This window comes from Lissotriton vulgaris, chromosome 10, assembly GCF_964263255.1.
Source record: "Lissotriton vulgaris chromosome 10, aLisVul1.2, whole genome shotgun sequence".
NCBI classification, from domain to species: Eukaryota; Metazoa; Chordata; class Amphibia; order Caudata; family Salamandridae; genus Lissotriton; species Lissotriton vulgaris.
The window spans coordinates 374,114,593-374,135,709 of record NC_141698.1 but is presented as its reverse complement, the minus strand read 5'-3'; the positions used below and the strand labels follow the sequence as shown (position 1 = coordinate 374,135,709).

Sequence of the window (21,117 nt, the reverse complement as noted above, 5' to 3'; positions counted from 1 at the left end):
CTGAAATGCTAGAGAGAAAGAGTCTAAGACTTTAAAGACACATTTATCATTTGTGGCAAAAATGCATTCAAAATGCAAAGTACATTTTATCTGGGAATACTCACGCCTGCCTATAAGTGAGAAATCCTGCAATTACAAGTTAAACACTTCAAATGTAATAAGGCAAAAGCAAGGTTAAGAGATTATATAGCAAATGCAACATTTCATAAGACAGAATATAAAATAAAGCAGCAAATTACATGTACAAGGGCTCTCAAGTAACCCTTGGGAAGAACTCACTTATGAGGAGTAATTCAAAGAGTTCTTTGTGAACCTCCTTTTTATATGTTTTAAGGCAGTGAGAAGTCAATGGAAACGTCATCTCACGCCACCCCATGCCACGTACCCTATTTGCATCACTTACGGCCTACTTCGTACTTTTCCCATCCATACATTCAAAATACATATTATTAGGTACGGTGTATCCTTACTAATTGCTGAAGTCCCAAACTGCTGTTTCTGTTCACATAACACTAGGTGATTGGTTACGATCAGACAGTGTTAAATTACAGTGTTTTTACTATACTTTGCTGGTCTTAAAATTGAACATTCAATTGTAAAGCGGACCAGGGTGCTAGTTGTTTTCCTCTGACAGACTAATGGTGCCTCAGCCTCCCATTGCATGTATCGTTGATACAGTGTGTTAGAGTGCAAGGCATTGTGATACATCGTAAACCAAAGTTTCCATCAAAGGGCCTGAATTCCATGTCCTTGCTGTTAGATGTGAAAGTTACTGTTTGAAGCACATTTCTGACTTGTATGGAACTCGCTAGAGATGGGAGTTGTAGCTATGCAAAACAATAATTATGTTGATTTTCTATAGTAAGTCAAGGAATAAATCCTCAGCTGGTGGCACAGCCTGCTTGTGTGAATGTCACACACACACTAGGCCATTTTTTTTTTGTTCCCATGAGGAAATAGTTTCGCGATGAGAGGTTCTACTCACTATACACCCCTATTAAACATTGGGGTGTTCTTCTCTATCTGCCTATTAGAAACACTGACTCCTGCTATTGACAGAAGCATTGTGAGGTTCAGAAACTCACTTACAGGTAAGTGAATATCCACACACTTGGAGGTTTGTTCGTGTTTACCTACCTCACAAGGAATCCCACCCAGTAACACATCACCATAAAACATAACCTACAAAAGTCAAAAAAGCTGCCATTTTGTTGGTGACATACTAGGCAGCTGCGTAGATTGCCTTACACTAGAACCAGTCCTCCTCCAAATGTGAACCCCACAGAGGTATTTGGGGTCACCAATATATCTAATTGACATTGTTTTCAGCATGAATGATTTCTTCAGGTTTTACATTGGCCCATTGTAACACTTAATACAGCGCATATTGTTTCTATTTCAGCTGATCACTGGTGACTTTGGCCTAAGCTATGAGCAGTCTAAAACGCAGATGGCACTTTGGGCCATCCTAGCAGCTCCACTCTTTATGTCTAATGACTTAAGGACAATCTCAAGAGGTGCCCGTGACATCCTTCAGAACCGACTGCTGCTTTACATCAACCAGGATTCCCTCGGGAGACAAGGAAGACTCATCATTCAGGTACAAAGTCTATCTGAATATTATACTTTTCACTTGAAGTTCACTCTACATTTCATGTTCTGTTAATAAATGGTTCTATTTCATTACATTACTTGTGAAGAAATCTGTTAAAATTGTTTCCATCGAAAATAATTGGTAGGCAGAAATGTCAATCCCATAATTTGAGTGAGTGATGAATGAGTAACGAAAATTGACATTGGAAAGAGTGTATTGGTTTTCTTGGCAATGCATTCATTGGGGGTGAGGTCGGTGTCTAGGGTGACACTGAATGTCTTGGCACTGGGGGGGAAAGTTGGGATTTGAAAATGTCCAGATTGACCTTGTCACGTTAAGACTAGCCGTTGCATGTTCTTGACAAAAAGTCTGAACTCTGTTTTGATTGCGACCTGTTTAGTTTCATCTAGCTGCTTTACATCCAGGTTTGGAGACAATGCAGGCAATGTTTGAATCATTGGATGTCTGTAGGAGATGAGTCTTCCAAGTAGAGTTGTGTTCTCAGCATACTAGTGCATTGTGATGCTGTTATCAGGGAGTGGAGTCCTATGGGACTCCATGTAAAGGTTGAACATGACTATGGACAAGATGAAACCTTTGAGGTAGGCCCTGAATTAATTATAACTGGAAGATACGATCTGCAAAGTAAGGGCACTGACGATAAAGCCAAACTCATCTTCTATGCTATTTTGTTGGCCCGGAGGGAGATCTGTAAATTATGGGTCTCTCCGGTATCTCCTAAAGCTCTGGATTGGTTACGAGCCATGAGACACATTGCTAAAATGGATACTTTGGATCAGACAAAGAGAATACGTAGATTTTGGTTACTCTTTTTGTCACGTTTTGGGTGAGGGAGCAGAGTTAGGTTGGGAACGGTTAGCTAAATAATTCAAATCCAATGATTAAAGCCTTCGCCTATCTCGCTGGCGGCTTCCTCTTACCCAGTAAGTGAGTAGATAAGGTGGCTGCGTTTTAGAGGAAGACTCTTTATTCTTTGTTTAGTACAGAGAAGGAATACGCTATGAAAAGAGTTTTTTCACTCGAAGTAGCGTTGCACATGCCTTTTTCTCTATAGCTGGTATATGAGATAAAGAGCCCATGGGCGGTTTCGGTTTAGTAATGGGTGGCGAGAAGGATAATGAGGATAAAAAAAAAAAATTAAAAAAAGATGAAACCTTTGGTGGTGAGAAGATTATTTTAGCACTTGGAGGTGCCCATGCGAAGTAACTATTATTGATTGGATAGGTAGGAGGAGAACCAGTGAAGGGTGTCGCCAGTGTATTTCTTTCGAGATGGAAGGATGTAGTTGATGGATGAATCACAGTGGCAGTAGTGGCTTAACGGTCCAGCAATATCAGTAGGCGAGGCTTATCTGTGAAATGTGAAAGCATTAGCATCACCAATTGGCTCTTTTCAGTTTGTAAAAACTTGCAATAAATTCTCACGATTCTCTTTGCAGTATTCCCAGTTTAGATATGAACCCATGGAAACTAAGTCCCAATGCTAGAATCCGTTGACATATTTTATTATGTCACAGACCGACTTGGAAGCCTACAGCTGACAATTTTTTTTAACACTTTGTCACTAACTGTTTTTATGGAATTAATTTAAATTTAAATAATCCCTCTGTTTTTTAATCTCTATCGTAAATCGAGTCCTGTTGTCTAGGTTCTGAATTACCTTTGTTTTTGTACTCCCTTGTAAAATAATTTGTGAGTTCACTTGAAAGAGAAAGTTCATTTAAAATGAATTTCCCTTAATATGCCTTTATTTCCCAAGTATTAAAAAGTCACGAACGCTTAGCCAGTCTGCGGCACCCTCCTGATCAGTCACCAGCAAGAACTGCAGCATAATCTGCAACCCGGGAATGTGATTACAGTGTCAATTCGGATTAAGGGAGGTACAAGCAACCTATAATGAGAACCTGCTAATTAACTAGCCAGCATTTTTTTCGGAGAACTAGAAAATAACAATCCGGAACTGGTGAAAGCCTTTTGCAAAAGAATGTGGAAAAGCCAATAAGGTAGTCAGCTACTGCACATTTTAAATTGGGAGTTAAGGGTCAAATCCTTCTTGGAGAAAGAACCAAATGCCTCAAGCTCAATTGCTTCCTCGCTTAAATAGAACTCTGATTTGGAATTTTGGTTGTCTCTAAATGGAAAGAAATACCCAAATTAGCCTGCATTTCAGCATAAAACACTATTTTATAAAGTCCCCTAGATGGGGCAAATGAGCTGGCATTTCTGATGATTGTATTCAGTTATTAAGTTAGCTTCCATTTTGGAAAATTTCCAGACATAACCTTCAAATGCCGCATTTTCCATATTGACAGCAGCCAACAGGCCTGCTTTGGTTTGAACATGTTTGCTTTCTTATTACTAGACTATCTTTTACCCCCCTGGCAGTTAACAGAAGCCTATCCTAAGGGGCGGGGGCGAGTCTCAAAAGCATTTATGAATGAGGGAAGTTGTACTAACGGGGTACTCTTTTACATACTCCTATGCGACTTTATGTATAGACTCTTAATCATCCCACTCCTATTAGTAAATTGAAAAGAAGGCCCAGTGTTTTCTATTTGTACAAATTTCATATGACTATTCCTTTAGTAGCCCCATTGTATTCCTATTTTAGATTTTTTTGGCCTATTTACAAAGGCATGCCACACCACGTATTATATACTCCACATAGCCTTTCTGAATGGGACTCACAATGTATGCACCCCTGCAGCACGAAACACTATGAATTAATAATTTCACTTTTAAATTAGCTTTGTGTAAGTGCTTGTGGGAATAAAAATGTTTAATTTATCGTTATACAAAATTTACCTTTATGCCCATGTAATACCTTTAAACTTTCATTCATTAAGTGCACATTTTATCGTTTTTCTGTTAGCAATAATTTAGGGACAAATACCTTTAGCTGTGATTTCTTTATTTCTCCTTCCAAGCAAAGCCGTTTCAGAAAGTTATTCATATATTAGCTTTGTGGCTCAAGAGAAAACTATTCCTTTCTCAATAGCTAAAGTTTAAACTATTTTAACCACAGTGTGTTTTTGGTTTGAAATATAAAGTGAAAAGGGCCATCCGATGAATGATGTCACATTAGGTAACAAAAACCCATTGAGCATCTCAAAAAAAACAATATTCTAGAATGCCTATTCTTGGTAACTGTTAGAAGTTCAGGAGTGGACAAAGAGGCCATTCTTTCTACATTGAATAGCCTCTTTAAACCAATAAACAGCTGATTGAGTCCACTTTGCAGTTTTAGTGATACCATCATATGTAATACAGCACTTCTTTGCAAAACAAGATTTTGCATGTTATACGCTTAATTGCAAGCAGCAGTAAGTTAGCTGTTGAAAATGTGGCGTTTGGCATTAAATACGCACAGCGCTTATGCATGTACATCTCATGCCAGATTTCTTTTATATATTTGGATTTTTTAAGGGCATTTCAGAAGCAATTATCGTATTCTGAACACAGGTTTTGGAAAAAGTGGGTTTCCATATGCCATTTTTAGGGAAAACACTGCCTTTTTTATAGTTAAAAAAAATCATATTGTAGTGATGTTACATATTATTGTGTAGATTTTCCAGTGGGCTTTAAACAAAGAGGCCTTTCTGTTCGTCAAAGCTACTCACAAACTTGGAATTCATTGTGCATGAATGAATACATGTATGATCTGCAAGTCACATTTCTTTTTCTGGCTCTGTTTTACCAACCATTATCAGGTTTGCTGTTGATGATTGTATGTGTATATGCATATTTGTATTTGTTTTTGTATAGCACATTAAAAGAATAGCATTTATATAAATATTGTCATTGCTTACGACAAATATGAAAACCACTGCATTTTTATGAAGAGGAATCACTTTTTGCTTGACACGAGAAAGCACTTTTTGATTGAGTTGAAATTTGCATAATACCGTTTTCTGACCATACTCTGTTATTTCACAGAAAGAACCTCTGGAGGTCTGGAAACGAGAGCTGGTGAGCGGACAGTATGCCGTGGCCTTCATGAACAAGGGCAATGATGGGACCCCCCGCCGATATTCTACATGTTTATCAATGCTCAATGTCACCGAATGTACCACGGGGTATAAAGTATACGAAGCTTTTGCCAAAGAATTTGTAGGAGATTTTAACATGGACACAACCATGGATGTAAGCATAAATCCAACAGGAGTGGTTCTGTTGTTTATGGTGCCTACATGCTAGCTTGGTGGGCCTAGTCGTGGTGTAACTTGCACTTGTTGTTTGCTGAACTATTGTGCTCTAATGAAGCCAATGACTGCAGCATCCATCATACAATGACTTCCAATACAGGGCGAGGTTTAATGGGCTTAGTAGTACATTGAAATATTTATGACATCTCATTTTAAAATGATCTACTTCTAAAGGCTTAGGGAATGGTATTTTAAGGTTTAGGTGGTATCATGCCTTCTTTTTCTGGATCCATCGGACCCGTGATACGGATTGCGGCCTATTGGCCAAAATATATCTTCTTTATAGAAGACTCTTATTAATTTTGCTCAGTAGGTGGAAGGTTTGTCAGGTGGCCTTTATGGTGGAATTACTTGTGCCACCATTAATACAGTTAAGGCTGAGACGATTACAAGTCTGCGTCACCTAAATGTTGTTGTAGACTTTGGCAATTAATGTTTTCCCACTGATTTTGAAATGAATCGGTTTACTGTCCGTAATACCAGTCACTTCCATAAACAGGGAGATTTGTTTCAGAATCAAATTGTGCCCAAATGCTGCTAGAAAACTGCACTGTCCATTGAGGGTTATAAAGCGTTGTAAGGAAGGTCTTGGCTCTTATTTTTAGAGTCAAATTCTGGGAGTTAACACCAAGGCGGTAAGCTGTGTGGTTCAAGCAAACTTTGCCTATCCAATGTAGAAAAGCTGGTTCACTATTTTGCACATATTGGTGAGACTGATCCCATGCACTAAAGATAAACTTGCATCGTTTCTCTTTAAAACTCATTAAATGATGAGCTGAAGAAAAAAAAGTCTTGAGTGTTCACTTTTCGCCTGAAAGCCTACTATGAAGTGTTGGTACCTATGTCATAGACTTAGTTTCTTAAACATTTATTATGTTCTATAATAACATAAAATACAGTGCAATTCTATTAACTGTTCCGTAAGTAAATACACAACAGCAAGAGAGCAGCCCCATTCCTTTTCCAAGGGCGTACATCTGCTAAGGGGACATAGTCAAATGACCTAAAGAAACTCTCTTGGCTTTTAGATGACTATACAAGGGGTTGTTTCTTTTCAGAGCATAATTGCAACACAGTACCACTCTATGCATTCTTTTGCAGCATGGCCTATTTGGGGTTAAGAAAAGTCATTAACGAACATGAGTACATACGTTCTTCTTCCATTCTTCAAACATTACAGGCCTGAGGGAGGGAAAATCATACTGAAGGTTACAGAAAGTCCTGATGCCAAACAGAGGAAAAGGACGTGGGTTTAGGGCAGAGCCTGCTTTCTATTCTTGATTGCTAGATGTCAGACAGGTTAAGGTGTCTTTGTGTTGTTTTATGATGTTGACTATAGTGAATGGGGATTTTGTGTTTAAGGATAAAGATCAAACGTTACATGAGCAGGTGCATAGTTTGCCCTCAAAATATTTTCTTATGTCCCTCACAATCAAGTTATAAACTATGGTGTTTGATATTTGGGATGAATGCACTGTACCCTGAAATTCCAAGCAGTGATGCCATGGAGTCCAAATCAAGCACTGACCTCAGTTATGGCTTTAGAGAAAATAGTGTAAAGGTTTTTGAATGTACAGCCAATCTAGGTAGTTAACTAGCAATCGTGGCTTTAGACATTATGTATTTTTTCATTAGAAGACAACATTAGAAAATAGTGTAATTCAATCAAGCATATATTCTTTTTGTCAGTTAATCTAATTGTACGGTCTCATATTTCAGGTGAACGTCCTCACTTGGGATGTCATGTTTACATGTATCATAGTGTAAACTGTAAATGTTAAACAATATTGTCCTAAAAGTATGACATTGAAATGCAATGAAACTAAATGAAAATGTTGACTATCTGATTTTTTTCAATGTTGTAAACTCTGTATTATTCACAAAGTACCTGGAGTCTTTTTGGAAACCCTTGCCTTGAAACTAGTTATGAACGGTGACGTGCATGGGAGGAGTAAAAGTAAAGGATGGGACGAAGTAATGACGGCACAGTGCAAATAGGTTCGAGAAATCAGTTGGTGAAACTGAAAGAAGGGTGAAAGAGAATGAGAAAATAGTAGGGGGAGGAGCCAAGCTGGCGACCGAAATGGCCGCATAGACGCTCGGCTCCCGGAGCCCTCTCGCCCCGCACATACATCCTGACACTTATCCTGAGCCGTAACGGCATATTTCAGTAGGAGAAGGAAAACTCTCACTTACCGTTTGCTTTTGGGGCTCCTACGTGCGGCGGACCCGAAGAGATGTCCCCGACTGTTCTGCGGCCTACACGGAGCTGGGATCGGGGTGTCGATTGAGAGGAGCAGCCGGCCGCGACTGTCACAACAGCGGCCATTGGTGGAGGTTTGGAGTCGGCCGGTGAGCGCCGGAGGTGTGCTGGGCCGATGGAGGCGGCGACGACTCAGTCCGTCTAGTGGAGTGCCTCGTGGGGATGCGTGGCCGTGCAGGATCGAGGGGGGCACTTGAAACTTGGCCCCCTTTTCAGACTTGTAATCGGGCATAACAAACGGCTTCCCCCGGAATCAGCGGGCGGCTCCTGAGGAGCGGCAGCGACTTTGTTTAGCCCTTTGGTGGTTCTTCGCCGGATGGCCTGCCTAAACTTTCTCGGTCCGCACTTTATGTCCTTTTGAGCCCTGGTGTGGGGCCTGGTCCCGGGGTGAGGTGGAAAAGGACCAAGCCGGATCAACTAAGATGGCGGCTGTTACCCTCCTACGTAGCTTGCACTTGAATGGAAAAGCCGCTGTGCTGGAGTGTTCGGAGGTCTGGTGGCACGGGAATGAGCCCACGTCCCAAGATATATTGGCCGCTCTGACGACCCTGCATGTGGCATTGATTCATGTCGCCCAAGATCTGGGAAGAAGGATGGCCGCCATTGCAGTCCCGCCATTCCACACGGATACATCTCGATCTCAAGGAAACGCCGACGTGTCTGCCCCTATGTCAGTGGAGAGTGCTCCATCTACGCCCATGTTTGTGGAGGAGCCGGAAGACCCGGCTCAAGAGATCGCCCTGGACAGCTCTGTAGCACACATGAATGACTAGTTGGGGCGTATACCTGATCAGCGGCCGGGGAAACAATGCCGGTCTATGTCTTGGGCTGCCCCGGAGACATCTCAATGCTTGCCGAATGGTGTAACCCATTCTCTTTGGATGGTGCGACTGTGTTCGGACTTGAGGATATTTTGGTGTCGATACCGACTCAGATGAATTTTCGCTATATACATTCGGCTGGGTTTTGGTTGCTGAAATCCCATGGAGTAATAACGCGGCTCGGTCCGCCCGGACCACCTGGATTCTGCATGCAGCTCTGTCTGCCAATTGAGAACTGGGCTTATGTCGGTGTTATTGACAGGAAAGGCCAAGGGTGACATTGCCTGTGATCCGGTGGACTTATTGATGGCCGATGGTGATTTGGGAGACATTCGGCGGGGAGTTTATTGATGGGGCTTTCAGTGCTCAATATTTTCCATGGCTATTCTGATTATGCTTTTAGGATATTTACCGGGTGCGGGGACGAGGGGTGAGGCCAAGTGGCGAGATCGATGGCCCTCCTCCACCTTTTTTTCTCTGCTTCTTTTCTTCTTTCTCTTCCTTTACTATATTTTGGGTCTCCTTTAGGGCGACAGGCACGCTGCTGGGGGGGGGGGGTCGTGGTAGGCCATGGCCTTCTGCAGGCGTGCAGGGTGGGGGGTAGGAGGATGGGAGTTGGTACTTCGTCCGTTGTTTGTTTCTATGGCCCTTTTGTCTTTCTTCCTTGTTGGTGTCATCGTTTTCCATGTTTCCTGCGCTATGCTTCGTTTTGAGGGGAGGGGTGCAGCTTGCTATGGAATGGGATTGTGGTCAAATTTGTCCTGATTTTTATACCTTTTCCCCAATACTTAAACTGTGTATGCATTATTCGTGGATTCCCTGATTCAGGCTTGTTATTGTAGGACCATGTATGACTGAACGACACTGATCCTTATTTTTTCTTATTATAAAATAAACCTTCATGAATCCTGACTCTCGACCATTATGCCTTTATGCGAGTCATATCCTGGACGTTTGTTAGACCCCGGTTCTTGAGCTGTTATGTTACCTACATTGATTTGCTATACTTATGACTTGGCTAGCGGCCGGCCGGGATGGTTGTAGGCCCATACTTGTATTGGCTTGAAGTAATAATAAAGGTTCAAAAAAAATTTAAAAAATAAAAATAAATAGTAAAGAGAAAAGAAAAGTATGGTGGTTAGTAAGTGAAGGAAAAATTAATATGTGGAATGAAAGTGGCTAGGATTATGGGCAAAAGGTTGAACTGCCCTAGGGATTGTAGTGGGTCATTGCAGCTGGTGAATGACTTTGAGGTGGAGAGTGCAGCTCTGATATCACTCTATGGCACAAAGAAGGCATCTGATCGACCTTTCCCCCATAGCACAATATGATCCTACTTCTTTGTTCAGTGGCCAAGGTCTCTGAATGTTCTTAAATACCTGTATAGGTCATTGGCTTCTTTCCGCATGCTGACTTAATCTGTATCGTTTGAGTTCAGTGCTGCCTGTAGTTCCAGTAATTGATGAATTTTGCAGTTCCATTGAGTCTATGCAATACTTCTTGAAAAGTTATACAGTTCATGCTATTGGTCTGGTCTCGCTAAGACCATTTCTGTTTTTTCTGTTTCTTTTGTGGCTGCGTGTCCTGGTGGAGACATTTATGGAAGACTGGTGCGAGTGGGTCTTCTACACATTAAGTCATATTGACTTAGGCCTGTTGAATGTAGTGACTGTTACAGTAGTTGTGGAGCATCATATGTTTCTGTTATTGAGATATGATTACCTACCCACTCTGAGGTAGCTTTTCTTTTATCTTGACCTTGAACCTTTAAATAATCTTATTGTAATGTATTGTATTGTGTTCGTGAAGACTTGAGACTTGTCTTAATTTGTGTGCTGCTTGCTTTGTATCTGGGTTGAATGATTATATAGTGAAGACTCCCTTCCCATGTCCTACCTATTCTGGGTATCCTAATTACATTACACCTGGTGGGGTGTAAGTATGGTTTACCTATGGACTAAATGTTCACTTCTACACAAGTACCATTAATTGCACATTCAACAACACTCAACAAACCTGTACAGCCACCTCATACCAATACAAAAGATCACATTCACCAGAATATCTCTGACAACAAAGACCACTTGAGATTGTGCATAACTATAGGCTCCTCGCTGAGGTACTCTCACCAGACGCACAAGCCTTGCGATTTTAGACTGACTCGAGGCTCCAAAACCCAGCCAATAACTACACCTGTTTGAGAGCTCAGAAACTCTGGCTGACAATAGTAATACACACATCCAGTATACAATTCCCATGTTACATTGACATGTGCACTCCACCACTATAGAAAACATCCGCTTTTTAAAGAAACAGATCATGTTGTTTAATAAAGCTACAGCAGATACGTGGCAGGAGTCCAAGGATGTTGGACTATGGAATGCCAGGGATCCTTTTGCTTGTTGGGGCATCAAAATGCTTCAAGCGTACATTATTCTCCTTGAATTTCTGTTTCTAAAATCTGTTTCCATGGTGGGCAGCAGTTTGAAAACCAACTAGCCCAATGTAGCAAAAATAGAAGAACCAAAGCGGGTTTCGGGACTGGCAGTTACTCTTTTGAAAAATCACTTGCGCATGATCTGCGAGTCAACTCTCATAGACCAGGTCTGAGAAAGAGAGATCAGCTAAACCTAGCTCCTGTGATATTGCATTAAGATAGAGAAAAGGGCCGTAGATGGCTGCCCCCCACCTTAGGGGAAAAAAGGTAGCACATCACAAAACTCTGTGACGCTGGATGAATTATCCATCCTTTCTTGGATTGTAGCTTGAATATAGCTGGGTTGCAGCATTTATTGCATGAATGTTCTTTCTTGACTGGTTTTCTACAAGAACCTTGGCTGTGGAATCTTTACCACTTCTACCAGGATATCTTGAACACTTTGTGTCTGCTGCCAAAGACAGCTGCTTTGGTAGACCAGCTGGGGGATTAATATCTCTGCATTTTGTCATTGTCAAAGATTTTTGTATAGCGCATCTTATCACCGTAAGGTCTCAAGGATCTTGCAGCATGAAACCGGATGAACAGCATAGGGGCAGAATAGAGTGGAGAGTTCAGTTGGAGCTTGTTGTTCCTCATCCAGCTGCTTATCTCAATCATGCAGCTTTTGAAACGTGAACAAGTGCCGGCGAGATCCACGCCGCAGGTGATAAGCAGCTGTGTATCGTCGGCATTCGACACAGTTCCAAAGCCGTAGGAATTAATGATTTCAGCCAATGGTGTTAAGTACAGATTAAAAAGTAACAGGCTTAAGATCGACCCTTGTGGTACCCTGATTGCTACTTGGCGACTACTAGAAACCAGAGTGTCTACTCGAACGGTGGTGAGGCGATCAGTCAGATAGTTTTCAATCCACCCTAGGGCCCCCCCTCTGACACCTATCTCCAACAGACGATATTTCAGAATACTGTGGGAGATGGTGTCAAAGGCAGCGGAGAGGTCCAGGAGGATGAGAATGGCTTATTCGCTCCCATCAACCGCGAGCCTGATGTTGTCCACAATCTCGACTATAGCTGTCTCCATGCTATGAGCAGCACGGAAACCGGATTGGGAATGGTCAAGGACTCAGTGTGCCTCAACAAAAGCCGTGTGACGTTTATTTACCAGATATTCCAGCACTTTCCCGAAAAAGGGCAGCAAATATATAGGCCGTTAATGAGAAGGTAAAGTGGGGTCATCAGAAGGCTTCTTAAGAATAGGTCTAACTTGTGCATGTTTCCATCTTAATGGTACCCTGGCTTGTTCCAATGAGGTGTTGAAGATGGCAGTGAGGGAATTAACTAGCAGTGGCATAATTGCGAGAAAGGGTCCAAAGGGGATCCAGATTTTATTTTTCTTAAGCCCTCCAGTGTTTCAGTTGCTGTGATCGGGTCGAATTCAATCAAATAGGAAGATTCATTGCAATCCATCGGCAGGGGCAAGGGCATCAGGCTATAAACTTGAGGAGACTGACCTAGGTTTAGGTAGGAGAAGGAGGAATAGATGGATTTAATCTTATCGAAGAACTCGGACATTGATTCGACCCAATTTTGAGAGCAACTAAAAGGAACCTGTTCGGTACAAGGGGAAGTGAATTCTTTTAATATTTTGTATAGTTCTTTACTGGAACTTGCCGAATTGTTTATGCACTGGGTTAAGCAGGTCTTCTTGGCCATTTTAATGTTTTTTATGTAACACAAATGAAGTAGTTTATACTTGATTCTATCCCCTTTCGTTTTAGTTTTTCGCCAATTGCGTTCCGCTGCTCTGCTGGCTTGTTTGTCTATTTTTAAAGAGGTCGTAAACCATGGGCAAGCCACCGATTTAGTTTTAACGATGGTTTCTGGAATAATTACATCTAGAGTTTGTATAATAGAAGACTCCAAATTGGTTACCCTTTGTTCTAACGGAAGCACCAGATTTATTGAAGGTTTAAAATGGGACTGGAAGGCTTCAGATGTAAGTTTACGCCATGGGCGGATAGGCACTCTTTTCCCACTAGTTTATCTGGCTGAAACCTGGCTTAGAAAGTTAAAACCAAATCACTGCAAATGACCACAATATGTCCCGACTTTCATGTGATATGCCCTGTTTCAACTGATGGGTCGTAATTGGTTGTCCTGGTGGTTGGTCATAGAAATGCATCAAAGTGCACATAGAGAAGCAAGAGAAACAATCCACATAATTTAATAAAGCATTTAGAGATGTTAATTTAAGTAATGTACTTTCTTAAGTGATATTAGTCTGATATTTTCATTCATATTTAATTTCAAAATATGCTAGTGACACTATGGATGACAGTGATCACCTAATTGGCATACCCACTGTGTCCCCAGCCCATCAAAAAAGGATGTAGCTTACAGAGTCCTAATCAAATTGCATATTTTTTATTTTTGTGCAATTAACATACCTTCTCAATCAGATATCGGTGCTTAATTTGAGCCGATGGTTGCCAATGGGCTGCATTGGCAATAAATTCCGTGAACTGGCACAAATTGTTTTGTTTTTCAGACATTTCCCGAGGGCAATAGAGGGAAAACCACAGAGTGAAAGGAGGCAGTGAAAAACTGAGAAAAGCAGGGACACGGGGAGAAAACAGGAACATGCAAGAGTGAGACAAAAGGACAGGGAATGTCTAGCAGTGAATTAAAGAGGCCTGAGGTGGATTCAAGACTATACCGGCTTGGTATTGGGTATGCTGATTTTCAGTAGCACTGAGTACAGGCTACTGAGCAGAGCTTTGGCTACCGGCACACATTATTCTATCAATTAATCATGACTAATACCCCATTGTTATAATGCAGGTTTTTGTCATCAGTGCTGTGCTGTTTTAGACTGTTCTTTTATCTATCCTCTCTTTTTGTTTTAATCTGGACCGGATGGTTTTCATTTGGAATGCAAGTGATCACTTTACATTGTTTTGTTGTTAAATATAGATTTTTAAAAGGGTTGCCCTTTAGCTGCATAAGTTAATATAAAAGTTTACTAGTGAACAAGAGGATAAAGTAGAATTCTCGAATTGATAGTGTTATAAATGGGATCTCTGGTTGCCTAAGGCGTGCGCCAGAGCCAGGCAGAGACCACCATTCTAGTCAGGGCTTGGGATTTACACGCCAAAGATAACCCCTGCTCACACCCCTTGGTAGCTTGGCACGAGCAGTCATGCCTATCCCGGAGGCAATGTGTAAAACGTTTGCGCAACACACACACCGCAGCAGCAACACACTAGGCACACCACAAAAGGAACTCCACACAAGGTTATATATAAAAATAGCCTTTGTATTACCATAAACACATTTGGTCATAATCACACATATACACTGTGCAAACTTGCACTGGGCAGTATCTACAGGGGATTGTATACACATAACAGGGCTACATGGACCACTGTCAGAATCAGCACTTAGTAGAAATAGTAGATGTAGAAAATAGAATAACTAAGCACAAAATAATAATTGTAGAGCACAACCAGTAAACACTGGTAAAACCTAGAAACACACTACGCCATAATCACATTAGACCTAAATCACGTAGTGAAACATAAACTCACTAGCATAAACCATAGTACGCAAAACAACCTCCTAATCATAAAGCACTGGTAGAGGTATAACACAGGGTGCATAAATACATTACGCCTACATCCCATTAGGCATCATGTAATTACCATCATAAACACAGTATCCAATCACCTTGCGCAAGAATCATATTAGGTACTGACGCCAGGCCAACTGGCCTTTCCTGGGGCCCAAAGGCCCTTTGTCAAAATAGTCCGGGCTAGCTGCAAAAAGCAGCAAAGGCGCGCAGGGAGCACAACCTAAACGTTGCGGCTGCCCACTAAGAGCTGGGCAACTGTGACAAGGAGCCTGGGCACCAGCGGGCCCCCTGAGCCCCTGTTTTGGATTTTAAAGGAAAAATGCCTCTTCAGAAATATGGAGCTGCCACTTCGGTGCTCTTGAACCCCCCACTGGGGCTTTATCAACAATATGCCCCAGAAGAAATTAGCGCGGGCACCACTGTGCCACCAAAGCCCCAAAGTCCACAGTATGCAAGTCCCACTCCGGGACTTCCAAATATTAGTTTGCCCCGATGGTGCACTTCACTGTGCAGCGAACGAACTGCTGCGAGAATAGCGGATATCATGAAGGGGCTGGGGAGTCCCTCCTTCCCGGGGCTCCCCTTTGAAGAAAAACTTCCCCCAACAATGTCAGATCGGAGCCCCACTCACAGGGACTCCTGGTGTGGGGCTCTCTCACTCAGCAGGCCTCCTCCGGGCACCGACAACGTGCCCCGACAGGTCCCGCTCCGGTGGGCCTCTCTTTAAAGGTCACCGGGCTCTTCTGGGCACACCATGGCTTTTGTGCATGCGGAGGGGCAGGCACCGACAATGTGCCTCGGGTCCCCTCCGCTACGGGACTCCTCCTTGCCGCTCTCTGGGCGGGTCTCCTGCTGCTGCACGCGGGGCTATCATTCTCCAGACAGGAGCCCCGCCAGCCACTGCACACTGCAGCACTCCTCCGTGCCTCAGCCGGCACCATGGGACTCTCCCTCACTCTCAGGGGGCCCGGGTGCAAACGCTGCCTTTGTCCTTGCGGTCTACTGCTTTCCAGGAGCGCGGGGTAGGCTCCTGTCCGCTTCTTGGTGCCGGCTTTCTCCTGGCCCAGCCCACATCACCACACAGATTTCTTTGCTTCCTGTTTAAGCCGTGCCGTGGCGGTGTTTCTTCGATATGGCGGTCATGAGGGGTGGGCTCCCTCTTCTTCGAGCACAAAGTCCCTGGCGGGGTGGGCACCTGCTAGGGGTGTAAAAAGCAGCACAAGGTCTCTGGCGGGGTGGGCACCCGCTAGTGATATTAAAAACTGCAAATATGCGGGGAGGGCACCCGCGCCGAAATCGGTCGAATTGCGGGGGAATCTCCACACCTGGGATTCCCCTTTCAAGAAGGCTCACAGATTTGTGCTGCAGTTGAATGTAAACGCACTGCTCCTCAGGGCAAATAAAGCGCTTTTCTGGATGAAAAATAAAGCGCTCCCATGCACTACAGCCCCAAAGTCCAGGGAAAGTCTTTCAGAATAAAGGAGGCAAAGGCTGGGCCCAGGGGCCAGCTCACAGAGCCCTCCAGCAGGCAGGCAGTGCCTAGTGGCGGTACCTCCTGGCACCCAGCAGCAGCAGCCCCCCCCCCTTAAATCAGGAACAGCAGAGAGAGAACATTTTTCATGGGGTCACAACCCCTTCTTATAAACAGATTTCCTTTGTCTACAACTGTAGATACAACTGGTTCAGGAGTACTTTGTTTTGCTCAGCCCCTCTCCCTATTCACAGGACCGATCAGGGACAGCAGGTGCACCACAGGAGGTGGAGCCAGCATTGTGGAGGGAAGACACAGCCCTATTCAGGTCGCAGGTGCAACTCTTCCCTCCCATCTACATGCAGATCTCCCTATTCACGGGAGACCCATCCTGGCTCGTGAAGCCAAGCACTCCATCCAGCCTCTGTCAATCACAAGCTAGACATGCATTCCACATCAAGCAGGCAGACACACAGCACACAGAAGTGCCAACTTCTAAAAGTGGCACTTCTCCACCAGTCACAATAAATCTGCGCACACCATTGCGCATTTATTCTCACGAGTTTGCACATACCAAACTCGCCCTTGTACTCTTCCCACACCAGGAACTACCATGGACACATATATCCCCCATGCATTCCTAGGGCAGGCCAATCTCACCACACGCACTCAGATTGCGCATGCTAAAGTGCGCAGAAGCCAAAACTACTAGTATCATGTCGCATTAAAAGGCAAAAAGTTTAGGGGTGAACCTGCCAAAAAAAACAAATGCAACAGACAGCTTTTAGAATGCTGGAAGCTCAAATGCATAGTACTATATTTCAAAAATTCTTAAAAGTGGCAACTAGTGGCACCTCATTATTAATTTTATCATAATTAATGGTTGATTAAAAATGTATTCTCACACAAATTAGGCCTAGCTTAACATATGATGTTGAAAATTGGATTTGTTCCCTCATTACCAAAATTACATTGGTGGGAGATGCTCAGCTAGGACGATACCCTGTCACAGTCGATGCCCCCAATAGATCGCATGTATAGAATAAGAAAGGTGATAGAGGTCTATAGTTTTGGCAACCAAGCAAGAGATCATAAACGGATAATGGTTTGAAATATTGGCCATCATGCTTCGTAATGATTCTTGAAAGTGTGGGGTCTTCATTAATACATTGAACAAAGCAATGTAATGAGGAAGACAAATTGTATAACTCATAAAAGGTGGTTAGAGTATATTGAGCACGTAGACCCCAATTCTTCTGCATATTGCCACGGTTAGGAGATTCCATCCACCATTTTAGTCTTGATGAACAGGATTCATTTTTGCTTCAAGATCTGGGTCTTGAGTTTTGTGCCAAATTAATCTAAAAGTGTTTCTCAAATGCAATCCGTGTCATTAGCTATTATGTGATCAGGGTTTCAACGCTCATCTTTTCCTGACTCTGTGTAGGGGTTTCATACTTCATTACATTCTTCAAAAGGTAACACTGAAACCTGTGGAAACTGTCCTTTGTTTACACTCTTCTATGTAGAGGCCAATGTCTAAGCAAAAATTGCTTCTGAATGAATTTGAAGAGTGAGTCAGCGACTGAAAACTTCTGTTCTTTTAGACTAGATGGCTCTCAAACTGCAGCACCACTGATAATTCCTGGACCGGTTCTATGATTACCAACTATTGTGCCCTTGTCATCAGAACCAAGGTGTGTCTGTTTCATTGACTACAGTGTGGCTTTCGAGGCCATGGGCAAATGATTATCATTGTCTAAACCACTAACCTGAGTAATGAAAGTGATGATAAGAGGAATCAAGATTCGTTAATGTGACGTGGATTCAAATATAGTGTAGACATGGAGATCAATTGTCCAATCGCATCTTCACCAACAAAGGTTCCACAACAGGGATGCATCCTAGTACCTTTGCATTTTGGTCTTCATACTGCACACAAAAGTGCTCTTTGGCCCAAGCCAAGGTGTCTCCAGTTAACGATTAAATAGGGCAACATTCTTCACTTGTCGCAGTAAGCAGATTACTCTGCAATTCCTGATTGTAAATGTAGGAAGGAGGATACCCGACTATGGTTACCCCAGATTTTTTGCCTAGTGTTTAGCTGGTTTTCGACTTAGTTGGCCTGGGATCCTGCTAATCAGGGCACCAGGCTATCTGCTCCCACTGTAAAATGGACTCCATGTACGTTAGGTACATCTCCAATTGAATATTGGGTCACCTTATGAGCCCCTGTATAGTGTACCTTAGGTACCCAGGGCATAGTTGCATCTAAGACCTACCAGGGGATGCAGCATGTATTATGCCATCCCTGGCTGGCCATCCAAATTGACACAACTGTCTGACCACTCAGCTGGGGCAAGGTGGTGTAATCACCCTTTGCTTTAGATATAGTATACCTATATCTAACCTTATATATAGTGAAGAAAGAACAGGAGTAAAACCCATAAACCGCGTTGGGATTGGGTGTAGAATGTGTATAAGAAACAGTTTCCCAACATTTTTCAATTCAAGACAATTCGATAATGTATGCAGGCAGCATTACATAAAAGAGAAACAAGGAGACTTGTACAATTAAAGGGCTTGTAATTCACCAATTCTTAAAAGAAGTTGCACATAGAAATACAGCTAGGCAGCACTGTACAGAGGAAATCATGTGACAACCTGGAGGCACTTGGTGAGTTGTGACATATACAATTAGTGAGAAGTGACAACGCAAGTGCTGAAAGTGAACAGCGTGAACGGCGCAAGGTGATCAATATATATACAGTGTAGGCTCAACGAGACTGTTTGAACAATTTTAATCACACCACAGCGCAACTCTATGGCGCATCTCATGTCTTTGGCTGCAAAAAATGTTGAAACTTTGATTAAAATTGTTCAAACTGAGTCTGAGGGAGAAGATTCTCCCTTGTGGACAAGGAGTGACCACCCTGTGCAAATATGCACCATCCAGCGATCTGCGGTTTGCTTTATCGAAGCTACCGCCGGAGCCCGATCACAGAGCCTGACATGAACCAGACTTCCAGACTTCCTTGAGCCCGATCCATAGCCACAGCAAAGCTGAGACCTGTGGAGGCGACGAGAGACGTGGGACCAGCCATCTTGGAAAACCTGCACTTTGCTACCTGCGCATCTCCTGAGGCACCCTCGAAGCTGTGCATTGGGGATTGAGAAGCCCCAAGCACCTTCTACACCGACGCACAGCCCTCCACACTCCACGAGTGCGGCGTGGGGCCTGCTAGTGTTTTTGTGCTCAACACGTCTGTCCGGTCACTTGCCTGTTGGCTAGTGGCCTCTGTGACGACGAACCTATGAATTTACACCGCTGGCCTGGTTGCTCCAGGCTGGCACTTGCTTCCCTGAAAAGGAGAAACCCATCAGGCCTTGCTGGTCTGATCAACAAGCCATCTTCGATTCCCGCGTGGGTTGCCTTTGCCAAGGCTTGTTGACTCCAATCCGGAAGCCAACACCGGCGACAGCGAGATCGTTCGTGGGACAGTTCGTGCACAGCTCCTGGTAGTCGTCTACACCTCCTGGTTCACGTGGCTGCAGAGACAAACTTCACGACATCACTGGATTGCTTCACGACATCGCCTGGTTCCTTCCTGGTCACTGGCTAGTGACCCAGACTCTGTCCCTTCTGCTTTCAGGTACTCTTCATCCTTGATCCACTCTTGGATCTAACCGGACACTTTTCTCCTGGTCGCCTGCAGCATCTTTCTCCAAAGCTCCATAGGATTCAGCGACGAAACCCGACACACTTTGACACCTATGCACCTGCTTCCTGTGGGTGATGTAACGTGAGTACTCCGGTGCTCCTGTGGGAATTGACTATCCTAGTGTCCCAGTTTTCAGTAGTTTTCTCCTAGTCCATCCGGAAGTGTCCTAAAAGAACTAGTTTCCATTTCTTTTGTTCCTATTCTAACTCTATGGTAACTCACGTATGTGTTAAGACACTGCACACGCCTCCCGTGGGCCTCCTGCTTCCTATCCTTTGGTAGTACAGCGTAGCGATGCCCTAGGCCCTAGGCCTATCCTTTGTTTGTGACGTGGTTCTTATACCACTATTTTAGTATATGTCAAATAAGTCAAATAATAAGTCAAAATTAACTTTATTTCGTTTATCACAACCCCAAAGTATACATATAAAAATAACAATCAAGATAAAAAAATTAAAAAATCATATTCTTAAAATATTTACAATTTCTCGAAAAATTCTCATTTCAGTCACAACTCTATTCAACTTTCCAGAGTAAGGTCTCTACTAGAGTCATGAATTTTACTCCACGGCATATAAGAATGTTCTAAGTGGCACCCATCCAGCTTGTTACCGCCTGTCTGCAGGTACGAATTTTTAAGATGTTTAAGACTGATTTCAACAATTTTCTTCTTTCATCTTTTACTGTCTCGCACGTGCACATTAGGTGGTGCAAACTTTCAGTATGGTACCCGCATAGGCGACATGACTTTTCTTACTGTTTGCTTTTCCAAGTCGGATTCAGGTCTTTTGGGTAATGATCGCCCAGTCTATATGCCATGAATTTCATTTTTAAAGAAAGCCGGAAGTGAGCTTCAAGATAAAATTGAGGTTTTAATCTTTTATACGAATTGATTACGATCCAAGCATGACGGCGTTTGGCCAATCTCCTTTTATCTTCCACCAAGGATAG

At 43.1% G+C, this 21,117-nt stretch overlaps 1 protein-coding gene across 1 annotated transcript in view; it reads left to right on the top strand.

Annotated features, from left to right (window-relative positions):
* The window catches only part of LOC147685287 (alpha-N-acetylgalactosaminidase-like), a 163,481-nt gene extending 156,873 nt beyond the window's left edge, over window positions 1-6,608 (top strand). The window contains exons 7-8 of the mRNA XM_086941200.1: window positions 1,403-1,600; window positions 5,551-6,608. Of these exons, the coding sequence (XP_086797326.1) occupies window positions 1,403-1,600; window positions 5,551-5,811 (459 nt within the window). The 3' untranslated portion in view covers window positions 5,812-6,608. The remainder of the gene's footprint in view (window positions 1-1,402; window positions 1,601-5,550) is intronic.
* Window positions 6,609-21,117: the final 14,509 nt, after the last annotated feature.